The sequence below is a fragment of the Strix uralensis genome, chromosome 4, assembly GCF_047716275.1.
Source record: "Strix uralensis isolate ZFMK-TIS-50842 chromosome 4, bStrUra1, whole genome shotgun sequence".
NCBI lineage: Eukaryota > Metazoa > Chordata > Aves > Strigiformes > Strigidae > Strix > Strix uralensis.
The window spans coordinates 10316828-10330855 of NC_133975.1; the positions used below are offsets into that span (position 1 = coordinate 10316828).

At 42.2% G+C, this 14028-nt stretch overlaps 1 protein-coding gene across 5 annotated transcripts in view; it reads right to left on the minus strand.

The window, feature by feature from the left end:
• ZFYVE28 (zinc finger FYVE-type containing 28) overlaps window positions 1-10575 on the minus strand; it is a 159460-nt gene extending 148885 nt beyond the window's left edge. For all 5 annotated transcript variants that reach the window (XM_074865611.1, XM_074865610.1, XM_074865608.1 and 2 more), the window contains exon 1: window positions 10255-10575. In XM_074865611.1, the coding sequence (XP_074721712.1) occupies window positions 10255-10293 (39 nt within the window). In that variant the 5' untranslated portion in view covers window positions 10294-10575. The remainder of the gene's footprint in view (window positions 1-10254) is intronic.
• Between the last annotated feature and the right edge of the window lie 3453 nt (window positions 10576-14028).

Below are 14028 nucleotides of genomic sequence, written 5' to 3' on the forward strand. Positions count from 1 at the left end.
CTGATCAAGTCAACTGAATTTAAATAATGGACTACCTCTTTGTTTCAGGTAGGAAATAAAAGCAGCTAGGCACCTTCAATTCACCTACATTTATTTGTTAACATCAGAGCAGTAGATTATGTATCTGTGTGTAAATATATGTGTACATATAGATTGATATACACATATTACATCAATAAATTAACAGAACATTTCTAATTTAGAGCAAAAAATTCTTTTAATCTTTTTATACCGCAAAACCATGTCATGGCTTTTTAAAGATGCATTCATTCTTTTAAAAGTTGCATCCCAGTTCCATATGTAAAAATACTTTTAAATTCAGAGTTATGAGTTATTTTAACATGAACTTACTGGTTTCTTGTTATCAACTATACAGAGCACTGTCTACTATGAAAGCACCAAATAGTAACTCTCAAAGTTCAACAGGAAAAGAAGAAATCAACTGAAAAATAGATAAGGCTAAGGCTTTCTTAAAGAAACTGTCAAAGGAAATACTGTGGCCAATTAACTGAGAAAATATACCTATTAAAATAACTGGACAAAAAAAAGTAACAAAAACCACCCCAACGACAACAAAAAACTCCACATAAACAAAACCCCACAAAATCAAAAAACAGTTTTATTGAAACTTAGGACATTTTCTCTGGATATAATTTTTTGTCCTCAAATATACTCAATCAACTGCTTAGACAAAACAACTAGCAAAAAACTATCAAAATACAGTAAAACTACAAAAAACACCCTTCCATAAAATACCTCCTAAACACCCCCACGATATCTGAAACCAGATTCTCCAACAGGAACACATCCATTTTGAAGAAAATGCTCAATCATCACTGCAACATAAAGAAAATATTAGCCAAATTAACAATTACACCAGTGAACACCTGTCAGTAAACAATAAACACTTTTAAATGTAAGGCACATCAAATAACCTGCCCTGTTCCAATGATTTGCTGCTGATCATGACATTACATTCCTATACTCAATTTTACACAAAAATTATAAGATAACTATGAGGTGCACAGGAGAATCATTCCTTAAAAGAATCCACTGCTATCTATAGTCTTTAAAACAGATCTCCAGATCTGGCCAGACTTACCACCAGAAGCACACATATCAAAAACAACCAATGCAAAACCTTCTAATACCTCTTTACAAGCACCCAACGGAGCCTATGAGTACACTTGCAAGAATGCAATACATTCCACCCATGGTATCACATGTCCTTACAGGATCTACACTCATGTAACCACACAACTACCATGTTCAAGGATGAACCAGTCATCACCAAGGGACACAGAAAGACCTAATTACCATTTCCACTTCATCTCTTATGCCTCAGTGAGGACCTGCAAGATTCCTTAAAATACAACGTAAAATAAATCATGGGTTCAAGATGACATTTGTTTGACAGCCCTTTACATTTTTTCCTACTCAATAATATTAGAATAATATTATTCTTCCTTATTCTACAAGGGCTTCCATCCATCTTGCACCAAAAAATGACATAATTTCAATTGCATCAAGATATTTTCGTAAGGCTGTCAACTGGATCAGGTATACTGGTCCAGCTTTAAAAAAAAACAGTAAATAAAATGCTCAGCAGTGCAGGCACTCACATGAATGAATCTTGAAAATAAAGTAAAAGCAGACAGTGCTTTGAGAGGATTTGGAGGGTTGTATAGGAAGCATGCCAATATGTTCTCATTTGTATGGTAGGAGCACACAAACTCCAGCAACTGGACTAAGACAGCAAGGTGAAATTTCTGCCAAGAGTTTGGTGCTTACAGAAGGAGAATTAGAGAAAGAGGCACTGATATGAGAGCCCATACCATTCCTAAAAGAAATTCCTAGATGACAAACATCCAAAAAGCCACTTGTAGACAAGCATGTAATACCCCATTCATGCTCAGCTCCTTCATGGCCGGAAACAATAACCTGAATAAACTGGGTTTTTGAGTATCTGATGAACTTCAGAAAGTCAGGAAACATTTCCTACATTAAAAGGTTTACAAAGGAAGGTGAGAATTAGAAGAATGCAAAGCAGAAATGCAGAACACCCTGAGCATCCGGTTCGTTTAGCTTCAACCACCTATAATTCCAGAGATCAAAGTGCCAGTCGATGGCAGGAATTAACACATTCCAGCATAAACATCACCCCAATTTAAATTAACCTGTGTCCCATTTGAAAATTAAGAGCAGGCATTCTTAAAGAGTAGGAGAGCAACCCTCTCTTTTTCCTCCCTCAAACTATTTTTCTTACATTTTTGTGCCAAAGCATTTTCATCCACCCTACCTTCTTCACCTGTCCTTTTCCCCATTTGCCTTCCTTTCATTCATCCACCCAGCACGGTGTACATGGAACTGACAAGATGCTCACTCTTACGTTATTCATTCTGAATGACTATCAAGTATGAGCAAAGGCCCTGCAAGAAAAAAGTAAAAATGAGCTCATGGCTTCCAAAGACAAAGCAAAGTAGAGGCAGTCCCTACATGACGCTCCCAGAGGTCAGCTACCCTTGCTGTAGATTGTTACGCACTTCCATAGCCTCACAGCAGAATCCTATTTCCTTTCATAACTCAGTTTCTGACAATCAGCTTTTCAGGGCATCTTATTCCTGAACAGGATCAAAAGCAGTAATACTACACGGAGGAAAGGGTGGTGAATGTAGAGCAGAGTAAGAACCACCATTGATGGGATCAGAAAGATCAAGAAGAATTGCCAGGCTAGAGGCCTGAGGAAGCAATGCAAAAAAGTCACTGACTACTGGGGAGACAAAAAGGAAAATCCTACAGCCTGCAGGGTAGAACAGCAATACAAAGACAGGATGTAGTAAGTCTGACCCACATCATCAAAATAAATAAATAAGAGCAAGACCTTCCAGTTATAGCAGCAAGGTATACCAAGAGAGGAAGGCTGTATCTTTAAGCGGTTCAAACATTCTGTCTTCCCCCAAAATTAACTCTTCCCGATATCCTAAATCTAGACCTCTAAACATTGCATTACAACTTTTGTCACTCACTTGTTTTCAAACAGCAGGCAGCTGACACTGCCTCGGAGGAAAACCGTATTCTATTACACTGAGCTATCCATCAGACATATGTGCTCTGCTTTAGCTGACTTAGGGATAGGTTGAGTTTGTAGGATTCAACAAGTTCAGCTAGCAGGTAATGCAGCAGTTCACTTCCTGAATGCAAGCAGGGGGCATATGGCCATTATACTAACAATCCCCAGCTTGTGGTTTTAGATACAATAAAGAGTTGGAATAGTTTGTACTTTCAAGAGAAAACAAAGACTTGGCTGAGAACAGGTAAGACAGACTCCAATTCAGCAGCATCCTCCAATAAAACAACCAAGCTGGAAAAACCTGCTCTTTCACGTGCACTAAGGTTGGTCAGTCTTCAAACATGAGCCAAACTAACATATCCAGCCTTTAATTAATTTATTTTTAACATCATTATTTAAAAATAGTTTTAGTGAATTACTTTAAATGAATGTTGCTAGCACAACTGCCAGGAAAGTAGATCATCATAACTATTAAAGCAGTGAAATGAAGCATGTCAAAAGTTTTTGCACTGTTTATTTTTCAGTTAGTTCAGAAAAAATATTCTTCTGTGGTCCAACGCAAAGGGAACTTTTGGTGGTTTTTTTTTTTGTCATTCTTCTAAAGTAACTAGGAAGAACGCATTGTGATGTTTAAAAACTATTTTTTTCTAAATTCTTTTAAGAAGTAGCACATGGGGGGAGGAGAGGGACAGAATCTAAACATGCAAATCAAGTTTCCAAGAGAAAGAACAGAAGATAGTCTACAGGACAAGGGACACATTAGGTCACACCAATGGCTGGCTTGGAAAAGCTTATAAAGAAAATGCTTACCTCACACTAGAATGAAACTCAGCTCTAAGCACTGAGAAGACAGTAGTCATTATGGAGACAAGAAGTATAAATTAATTGAAAATTATTAGACATTTTAAGGAAAAATGTTCGTAAACTATTGAATTATAAGGGTACAATCTGCAGCTCAGCAAAATCCTATGCTGCAGACTACCATAAGTTTAAAAAAAAAAGCCCAGTGGAAATATCAGTTTCTATTCATCTCTTTTTTCCCCTAGGCATCTGTTACAGGACACAGAGGAAAAGATAACCACCAGACATCACACCAGGCTAGATGGACCTTTGATCTGATATACTATGACTTTGCTCAGAGTAATCCACATCAAAAATAATTTTGCAAGGTGTATGTATTTCTCTCGCACCAGAGTAATTAAGAACAGCTAAGCAATTATCTTAATAGACAACTGCAATAGTTACCTACTTCCCTTTTTCAGACACAGGTAAAATCAAGACTCAAAAACAATATGACTGCATGTGATTATTTTCAGTCAGCTGCAGAGCCAGAATAAAACAGTGAAGAATTAGTTTCCACACTTGTGTTCAAACCACTAGATGGTGCTTCTAAAATAAAGCAATTCAGTATGCAAAACTCTAAAACTGAATAATGTATGATGATTTAGAAGTTGCCTTCCTCAGGACTGTTATCAATAACACTGATTAATGTGGTTCAATAGCTGCAGCCTCTGATCAGACAGTAACAAGAATAATTAGGCAGATAATTGAGATCAAAAAGCTGATCATGAAAACAGAGATTTCCAAAAATCCAGTAACTGCTGTTTCCCCAAATAAGAAACACTCCTCATTCTTCTGTCTCTGAAAGTCATTAGATGTTATTTTATGCCATACTGACATTAACAAGTTTTGTTCACGAACTGCTGTGCCCAAAGGCTTTGATTACTGTATGGCACCAGTAAAAAGAAGCTTTATGCTACAAATAGGGTTTACCTTTTCTTTCATTCTTCATTTAAGTAGTTTTCTCTAAGACATTTTGCCCAAGACTGAACTCGCTCTAGTTCTCTTCCGTGAAGAGCAAACGTTTCACTTTTAAGATATGGAAATCATAGCCAAAATAAGATGCTAACTGCTTCCTACCTATGATTCTGTAACATCACTCTTCCTTTTTCATTCTCTCCTCCAAAACTAGTCTCAATAGTTGCTTAGCTACCCCAGTAGCCTCGTCCTTTTTCATTTCTGGCCATTTCTATCCATGAATACACCACTTAAAATAATTCTCCTTTTTCCTGCATCTCATTCTGCTGGCCCAACTTTAAAACCACTCTTTGCAGTATGCTAAAACACGTAGTTGACTGCGTAGTTTTTTTACTATCTTCTATTCTTCTAAAGTTCAAGCTTCAATTAATCTTTAAAGATCCCTTCCTCTTTTTCTACTTAGAATCAATTTTTTCCTACTAAAATTTCTAAAAACATGTTTCTTCTCTTATTTAAAAAAAAAAAATCACCTTTGACTATTTCCTATTGTCTTTCCCATCTTTAACTTCTGAGTCAGCTCTGCCACTAAGCAACCCTGACAATACTGCTGAGAAAGATTAACGTATGCGCAGCTTTTAATGTTCAACACTCACCTAGGACTTTTTTTTTTTTTAAACACTCCTCATTGTGCAAAGTAATGCAGAAGCTTCTAGAGGTTATTCAATTAATTTTGTCATTGGCTCTCACTTTTCTACTTTAGGGGATTGCTTTGGATCCCCTAGATATGCTCTCTTCCTCTTACTTACATGAGGTCTTCTTCCAAGATACCCATTTACTATCTCTTATTTCAAGCTTTTTTTAAAATTAGCATACTTATCTTTTGCTCAAAGTCCTTTAACAATTATTATCATCAACAATTACTACTAGCTGTGGCTTACTTTCGTAAAGTGCAGCTTAGTAAGACGACCTTAAGAAAGTTAAAGGCTCTATGCACAAACCCAGAAACAAGCCTTGTCCAAGTACCTGCCATTCCACGTATCCCTAAATGTTATTTCTGATTAGACAGCACCATTGCAGAAACATGCTAACAGGCAGCAAGAACGTCTTGTCTTGAAGATGTATCTGCTAACCCAGCTACAGAAAGTAATGATCAGATTTAAAAAAGAAACCAATGAAAAGTATTTCAAAACAAACACCCAGGAAGATAGCAACCACAATTCTCAGCATCTCCAAGCACTCCAGGGGGAGAAGATGCATAGCCTCTGAAGCATGTGAAAGAAGTCTGCTGAGTACCTACTTGTCAGTAAGTGTTCACTCCTAGCTACAAGTTGGGGCCATTTCCGTAAACCTATCTTCACATCTCCATGGGAGTTACGCAGCCTTTTATTTAAAAGGGACAATAACGGCACAGCTGTACCTTGGTCAATCTTAGAGGAGTGCTAAAAAAAAAAACCATCACACAAAACCTCCAGGCTTATGCAAGTCTTGTGAGCATCATTTAACTGGGACAAAGCATTCACAAAGCAGTATCTTTACTACCAATGACTATGAATTTTGTGTGAATTACGGGAACATCACAAATTCTTCAACATCTACCGCAAGAAGTTCGCATTCTTTTACTATGTAAAATAAACTAGCAAAAAACAAGTTAGGTTACTGAGTGCACAACTGAAATATCAAAAAAAGAAGGTAAGGTCTAATGAAAAAACATATTCCTGGCTTTTGTTCCCCAGGTAAAAACGTATTCTGAGTCACAAATGTAAACAAAATGAGCAGTATTTTTTAAAAAATAAAGACATGAAAAATAAACATGCACTGAAGGTGTCTCAGTTTGTTATGCTAAACAGATCAAAAACGTCTTGAAGTTGTTGTTAGACAAAATTCTTTTTCCCCTGTCAAACCCTAAATAGTTCTTTTAAAATATCAATAAACTTGAGCTCAATTCAAAAGAGCTACCCGGCGAGCTAGTTACCCATGCTTTTTTCAAGCTAGTCTCTAGATTTAAGCAGCAACATTCACAGAAATTATTCTGAATACTTTAGATACCAAAAGCATTTCAAAACTCTGCAAAACCAGTCCAGTTCCGTATTTTTGCTGGATGCTCAGATCTGCCTGGGAGCAGGTTCTGACCTGACACCTGTGGAATGCTCCAGCAGCAGAAAGTACAAGATAAGAAATTCCCTGAAGTGACGGGAAATATTTCTATTATACCTGTGCATACAGACAAGTATTTTGATTTAGAAGGAATCGCCCTTTGTCTCAGAAAGGTGGCAGTGCCTGGGAAGCCTGCAGTGTCCTGAAGAGGTCAAACAGAGTAACTATTGTTCCACCAGTGTGCTGCAATTCAAGAAAACTATTGCTTCAAATCACTCCTCTGCATTTTCTCCTGGTTCAAAAGCAAACACCAACCTCCCCTCCAAAACTCTAATGCATTGAACTGCAGTCCCCAAAAGGAAAACACATATTACAGACCACATTTGAAAAATTAAATAACAATCGATGTGGCACAGGAGGTTGGAACAAAATCTCATCTCTGCTCCGTCTCGAATACATCAGCTAAAAGTCTGCCTCCTACCAGCTATACAGATCATGTCAGTGCTATTTATTTCATCCTCTGGTTACCTCTGCCATCGGCATTTGATCCGGGTTATTAAAATCTGGTATATCAGCATACCTGAAGAATAGGGCTGGACAGGAAGAGCACTGACTGAACAAGGATTTAGGAAAATCGTGCTGTTCTCGTGACACGCTCATGACATTAGTCAAGACCTTCTACTTCCTACACCCACATTTTCTCTCCCATCCTTGGTATGTTCAGAGATGCAGCAGTTACCAAGTAAATAGCTCTGCCTAGATGCAGGTCCCTGCATCTTACAGTAACTTGATGATTATCCTGATAGTTTCGTAATGCCATCCTGTTAAGCAATATCTGTTCTATTCCATTTCCTTGTCGCCCCCATTTACAAAGATTAAGCTGAATTAATTTACATATTTGGGGGTTGGGGTTTTTTAGTAAGAATTATGAAATAGTTCCCCTGGGATTAAGCTAAACCATGTATTCAGGTTTCTGAACAGGCTGTACTGTGAATTTGCTGCACTCTGATGTCATCCCCCCACCTTCAAAATCATCTCTGAGCAGCAAGCAAAGTCGCAGGGCAAATGCCCGGTACCATCAAAATCCGCTGCCAGGCAGAATTCCAATTACATGATAGTAGGATCTGGAATACTTCAGAAGCAGCATGCCCCATCACTGGTAGCAAAATCGAACTGATAAAATGTAACTGGCATTCGTAGTACCTAACAGAGGATTATAACTAAGCAACCAACATATGTCACTAGTGGTGATAGCCCCCACCAGAATAAATATTCAGAAAAGTAATCTTCAAAATACATTCTACTCAAAACCACTTCAAAATAGACTGTGGAACCCACTAACCATACAGGAAGGAATCCTAGAGATTCCTTGGCAAAATAGAAAAGCAAGTAGTATAACCAGGAAAGTTACAGTCTCTAAATGTGACCTTACTTTCTACCAAAAAAAATGCTGTTCAGACTTCTGTGTGTTTAACTATATTACCCATACCAACTCAGTAGGCACATCAGAAAAAATGCTTGTTTCATCGAGGAAGCCACACTACTACAATTTGTCAGTAGCTCATTCTGAATACAAGTACAAAAATTATGTAGTAAGCCACTGAAACTAACAAAAACTATTCCCCCAAAAAATATAAATATACAACAAAAAGGACATGGTGCTGGTTTTAAACCAACAGCAGTAGGTGTTACTGATTTATGAGGCCCAGTGTCATGCGACAGGCTTGGAAAGTTCCTTTACCACAGAACAGTCCTACAGCAATATAAGCGTACACTGTTTGATACAGACCTTGGATGCTGAACATACAGCATACAACAACAGAGCGGTATATTAATAAGTAAGTTTTATCATAAAAAGATGAAATCTCCATTAGCAAGAAAATTAACATGAAATTTAATTAGTTTTGATAAAAAATAGTGATAAAAGCTACATTTACAATGATTTCTTCTGCATTTAAGGTTACCAATATTTCTTTTTGTTTATTAACTGTTTCTCTTAGTTGTTCCTTCGTGTAAAACATAAATAACAGAGTTTACTGACAGCTACCTGTAATTTGTTACTGTATTTTCAGTTGCTTAATCTCTAAATTATTTTCCTTTCAGTTATTAGCAGCAATATCACACAAGCATGTGTTCTTCAACAGTACTCACCACGCTTATGACTACGTACAAAATCCATAACACCAGAACAATCTGAACTTTCATTCTGCACTATCACCTGGAGCTTGTTTTTTTTTTTTTTAAACTCGAGTATACTGGCTGTAATCCGGACTGTGCGCATGGAAGGTTTACAAAAATGAGGCTTAACGCTATTACTGAAATTAAAATCAAGAAAAAAAAAGGGTGGCAGTGACAGACAGGGGCAAAAATTAAAACAAATACTTTATAAAGTGAGTAACTATACTGACTGCTGTAATGCCTGGACAAAAAAAGGATGCTGTAGATATAATGCCCTTCATAGGCGTTTTGAACATCACATGTGAGAGAAGATTACTCTCCAGACAGTTGTTATTTAACTCGTGCCAGAAAATAATTTCATTACAAAGCAAGCTATGATTCTTGGATTACTTCCAAGAATTTCAAAGCGAGCAGAAAAGGGCAGAAAATACACACCTACAGAGCACTATTCAACATTTTTTTAACTTAAAAAGTTCGCAGGTGCACGCAGATAGCATGAACAGCCGAACAGGAGCACCTGAACCGTCTCTCCCCGCGTTCAGGCTACACGCAAAGCACAGAAAACAGCCGCGGAGCGTCCAGCGGGGCAGGACTACCCGGGCAGAGCCGCCGCCGCGCTGCGGTGCCCAGCGCGGGGCGCGCCGGCAGGTCCGCAGGCCCTCCGGAGGCTCCGCGGGGCCAGCACCCGCCCGGGAGCAACACCGGCGCCGGGGAGAAGCCCCCGCCCGCCCCGGGCCGTGCTCTCTCCAGGTCCAACCGGCACCACGGCACACGCTCTGCTTTGTCATCTCCCCCCCCGCAGCGGGCCAGCCGCTCCGCGCACGCCGGGACGAGCCGCCGGCCCGCTCCGGTGCCTCGCACCGCCCAGCCCCTCCCGCCTCCCCCCCGCGGGCCGTGCCCGGCAGGACCCGTCCGAAAGCCGGCGGAGCCAGCCCCGCTCCGCGCCGACCTCCCGCCACCTCCGCGGCGGCTGCCGGAGGCACCAGCGCGAACCGACCCACGGCCGCCAGCGCCGCGGCTGCGCGCCCGGCTCCGCGTCCCCCCGCCGCGCCTCCGCTCCCAGCCGCGGGGTGAGGGTGACCCCGGGGCGAGGCCAGCGGAGGTACCGCCGGGCAGCGGCGCCCACCCGGAGCCAGCGGCCCCTCACAACTTACCTTGGGTTTGTAGAGCCACTTTCTGAACCTGTTCATCATCACCGCGGCCGCTGCCACCCCGCCGCCGCCGCCTGCCGCTGCTACAGGGGTTGCCGGCTCCCCGCCCGCGACGCTCGGGGGACCGGGGCGAGCCCTGCCCCTTGCCGGGAGGCTCCGCCGGGTCGCCGCCGCCGCCGCCGCCGCTATTGCTGCTGCCCCTCCTCCTCCTCCTCAGGGCAGAGGCCGCCAGCCGCTGCGGAGCGCGGGCGCCGTGCGCGCTGCCCTCAGCGCAGGGACCGGCCGCCGGCTCCGCGGGCTCCGCGCGCTGCTGACAGCCCCCGAACCATCGCGCGGCCGGCGGCAGCGCGCGCTCAACCCCCCCCTCCCGCTCCCCAACCCGGCGCACGCGCAAGGCCAGGCCCACGCTCGCCCTCCCCGCTGGCGCCCGCCACCAATCGGGTGGCGGCCCGAGGGCCTCGCCCCGCCCACCCGGCTGCTCATTTGCGTAACATGCGAAGCGGGCAGGGACGCGACGTGCCCCGGCACGGCCCGCCCCCGGCGGTGCGGTGCGGAGCGGAGCGGAGCGCCGCGGCCCGGTGGATGCCGGGACTCGTAACCTCCTCCGCGGGCTGCGCCGGCCGTGCCCGCTCCAGGACGGCAAACCTGCGCGTGTGGCAGCCTGACCGCAGGGCGGGGCAGCCGGCGGGCTGAGCGCCAGCCGCCCGTCAGCACAACGCTCGAGGAGGGGCGGAACGGGTTTCTTGGCAACGGCGCCAAACAATCGCCGCCATGTTTTTTCCCGGCCGGGTAGTTCTTCGCCGCCGATCGGGCCGTTCCGCAACACGAAGTCGGGCGCGGGGGAGAACTACAGCTCCCAGCAGACCCTGCGCCCCTTAGCAACGGCGCCGGGCCGCGCCGCCGGCGGTCGCAGCGCGGGGTCTGTGTGGCTGGAGGGTCCGCGCCGCCGCCGCCACCGCGCTGAGAGAGGGGACGGTCAGGTACGGGCCCGGGCGGCGCCGGGCTGAGGGGCCGCCCCGGGGGCAGGGGCCCGCTGCGCGCTCGCGCATTTACCTCAGGCGGCGCCGCCCGTCCTGGGGCCCGGGTTGTCTGTGCAGCAGGGTGGTTGTAGCCGTATATGACACCGCCGAAAACAAAAATGGGTAAAATGCTTGACGCCTGGAAGTGTTAGGTGCCCCGGGCAGGCTTATAACTGCTCCACTCGTTTATTATGTGTTTATAAATACAATAGAAAAGATCAAGGGGGCCTGTGTTATACTGTAGACAGAATCGTTGGGCTCTGCTCCCAGAGTTTTCATTAACTGTTGTGATTTCGGGCGAGCAGCCAGCCTCGGTGTCCTCTGGCTTACCTATCTCGTAAATATGGTACAAATATTGAATTGGAAAGTTCCACAAGATACTAGATAAAAAAATACTGTGTCGAGTCAAGTAAAATAGTTGTAGGTACACAAAACATAGAAATATATGCAAATTAAAAATAAACATAAGATCCAGGCTATAGGTGCTCGGGGTGAACATTTTCCATCTGGTGCTTTGCTGCCTTAGGGGAGGAATCTGCTGAAAAGAGGCTTTGTGCCCAGAACTGCTCCCTGCTACGCTCAGGTGACAGTCACTGATGCAGAAAAGTCCGGAGTAATAAGAATGGCAGGATGTAACCACTGGGACAACTGTCCTCTGAATTCAGTGGGTCTGCTTCTAGCGCACAGCTGAGAGAAACACCTATTCCATTTTGAGCAGTACCTACTTGATCTGATGGAATTTTGCAGCGAGGCTTAGTTCAGCCCTCTTTTTAAGAAGGACAGCTTTCATCAGAAAAAATGCAATTGCAGTCTTTCTAGTCTAGAAACATAGGAGCAAACGTAAAACCTATAGGAATCTTTCAGGTTATTGAAACCATCCCTGCTATTGTGGCCAGTCTTATCCGATGTAATTGCTTTCAAAATATCTCCAAGCTCCATTGTAAAAGAAGGCTAAATCAGGTTCTTTGAACTGAAATTCTGTATCTGATAATAGAAGAAAATTTCTACCATTTTGTACATAGTATAAATTTATATCATTTTTATACATAGCAATCAGGGTATTCTTTTAAATAGCTGTGTGGAAATAAGGGTGCATGTCATAATGCAAAGCATTTTATTCCTGTGTGTTTCAAAGCATTGTTGTTAATACTAGCAATTTGTTTAAATACAATCACAAGTGAAGTTCTTTCTATTAAGAACCCCTATATGTCCAGAGCTCTCAAGGCATTACTTTATGTCTTAGTTTGCATATTCCAGTTTTTGGTGTTAGTGATTGTTATTTGGAGGGGAGGGGTGAATATCAGCATGTACAGAGCATGAGAGCTCAAACTTGTTTCTACTATGCCAGAAGAAAAAATATTTGTCACTGGTAGACCTGTTGGAGCCTGAATTATGATTCAGCCTGAATGAGTACAGGGTTATTTCTCTCTTATCCAAAATCCCTTGTGAGTGTAAGAACCTTGGCAGGTACAGAGAAACAGATCATGATTCTCAGAGGAGTGGAGAAATGGTGATTCCCCCTGTGACAGAGACACAACAGCACCTCTTTTTTTTATTTGCCATCCCTTGTCATGATCAAGCCCTGTTTTGCTGGACTTTTTTTTTTTTGATTGGACATTTTGCCTTGATCATACCAGGTAACTAAATGCCTATATTGAACATAATCACAGACAAACTCTTTTTTTCAGCAGTCTGAGATTAGTAATTAAAAGTGCTGTTTAGGCAATTATTATTGAGTATGACAGTGCTGAAAGGCAGAGTACAAAACCACTGTATTTGGAAACGTTATGATATCCTTTTAAAACAAGAAATTAATTATCTTTACCATGGTGGCAATGAATCATCTTGATCAGGCAGTCTTTTCTAACATCAAAATATGATATATAAAATACAAGAATGATTTTCAAAAATTTGTTTTTATTTTCACTATGGAAAATTACTTCTGTGCTCATTTTTTCGCATTGTTAAACCAGATTAATGACTTTCAGCCCTGATCATTGCTGTCATTGGTCTTTCATACACAACATGTGCACATGTATCAACAAATGCATTATAGTTCTTGTCATGTTAACATTAAAAGTGAGGTAGCCAGTTCTGCAAACTCTCATGTATACGAGTAAGACATCATTTGAGATAGATGTAATCCAGTCATTTCACAAACAAAGTATCAAGCATAAAAAGTGACCAACTGCTGTGCCTTCAAAAACCTTGACAGTGGCCTAGACTATGGATGTGTTGTGGTCGCTGCCCAGCTTGCTGACCAACACTGTCTCACTGCTTCCTTATCATTCCTCTCTGTTCCTATTCTTTCGTTCTTTTGGAAAAATAGGCTGTTAATAGCAACATGTGATAAGATTTAAGATTCAAATTTCGCTTTCAATTGCGTCTCACTGGGAAGAGCAATGTATTAAATAGGACCTGTGTAGAACATGTGCAAAAATTCATGCTTTTCTCTAGTATTATCTTTAATGATTTTTCATCAAATAACCTGACACAGAAAGCATTTTAGGTATTGTCCTAAGGATCTTTTGAGACATTTGCAGAATAAGAAATATGTAATTATGTCTTCTATTTTATTGATGTTTGTACTGTATTTTCATTTCTCCTGATAGCTTTTCTGAGTAACTGTGATTTTGAAAGCTTGACCTAAATGTTCTCTTCTACATTACTGCAGTATATCTTCTCTATGAGCCTATCAACATACATTATGCTACAACTGAAGGAGGCATGAAAAATTAATTATTTGCTATATTTATAG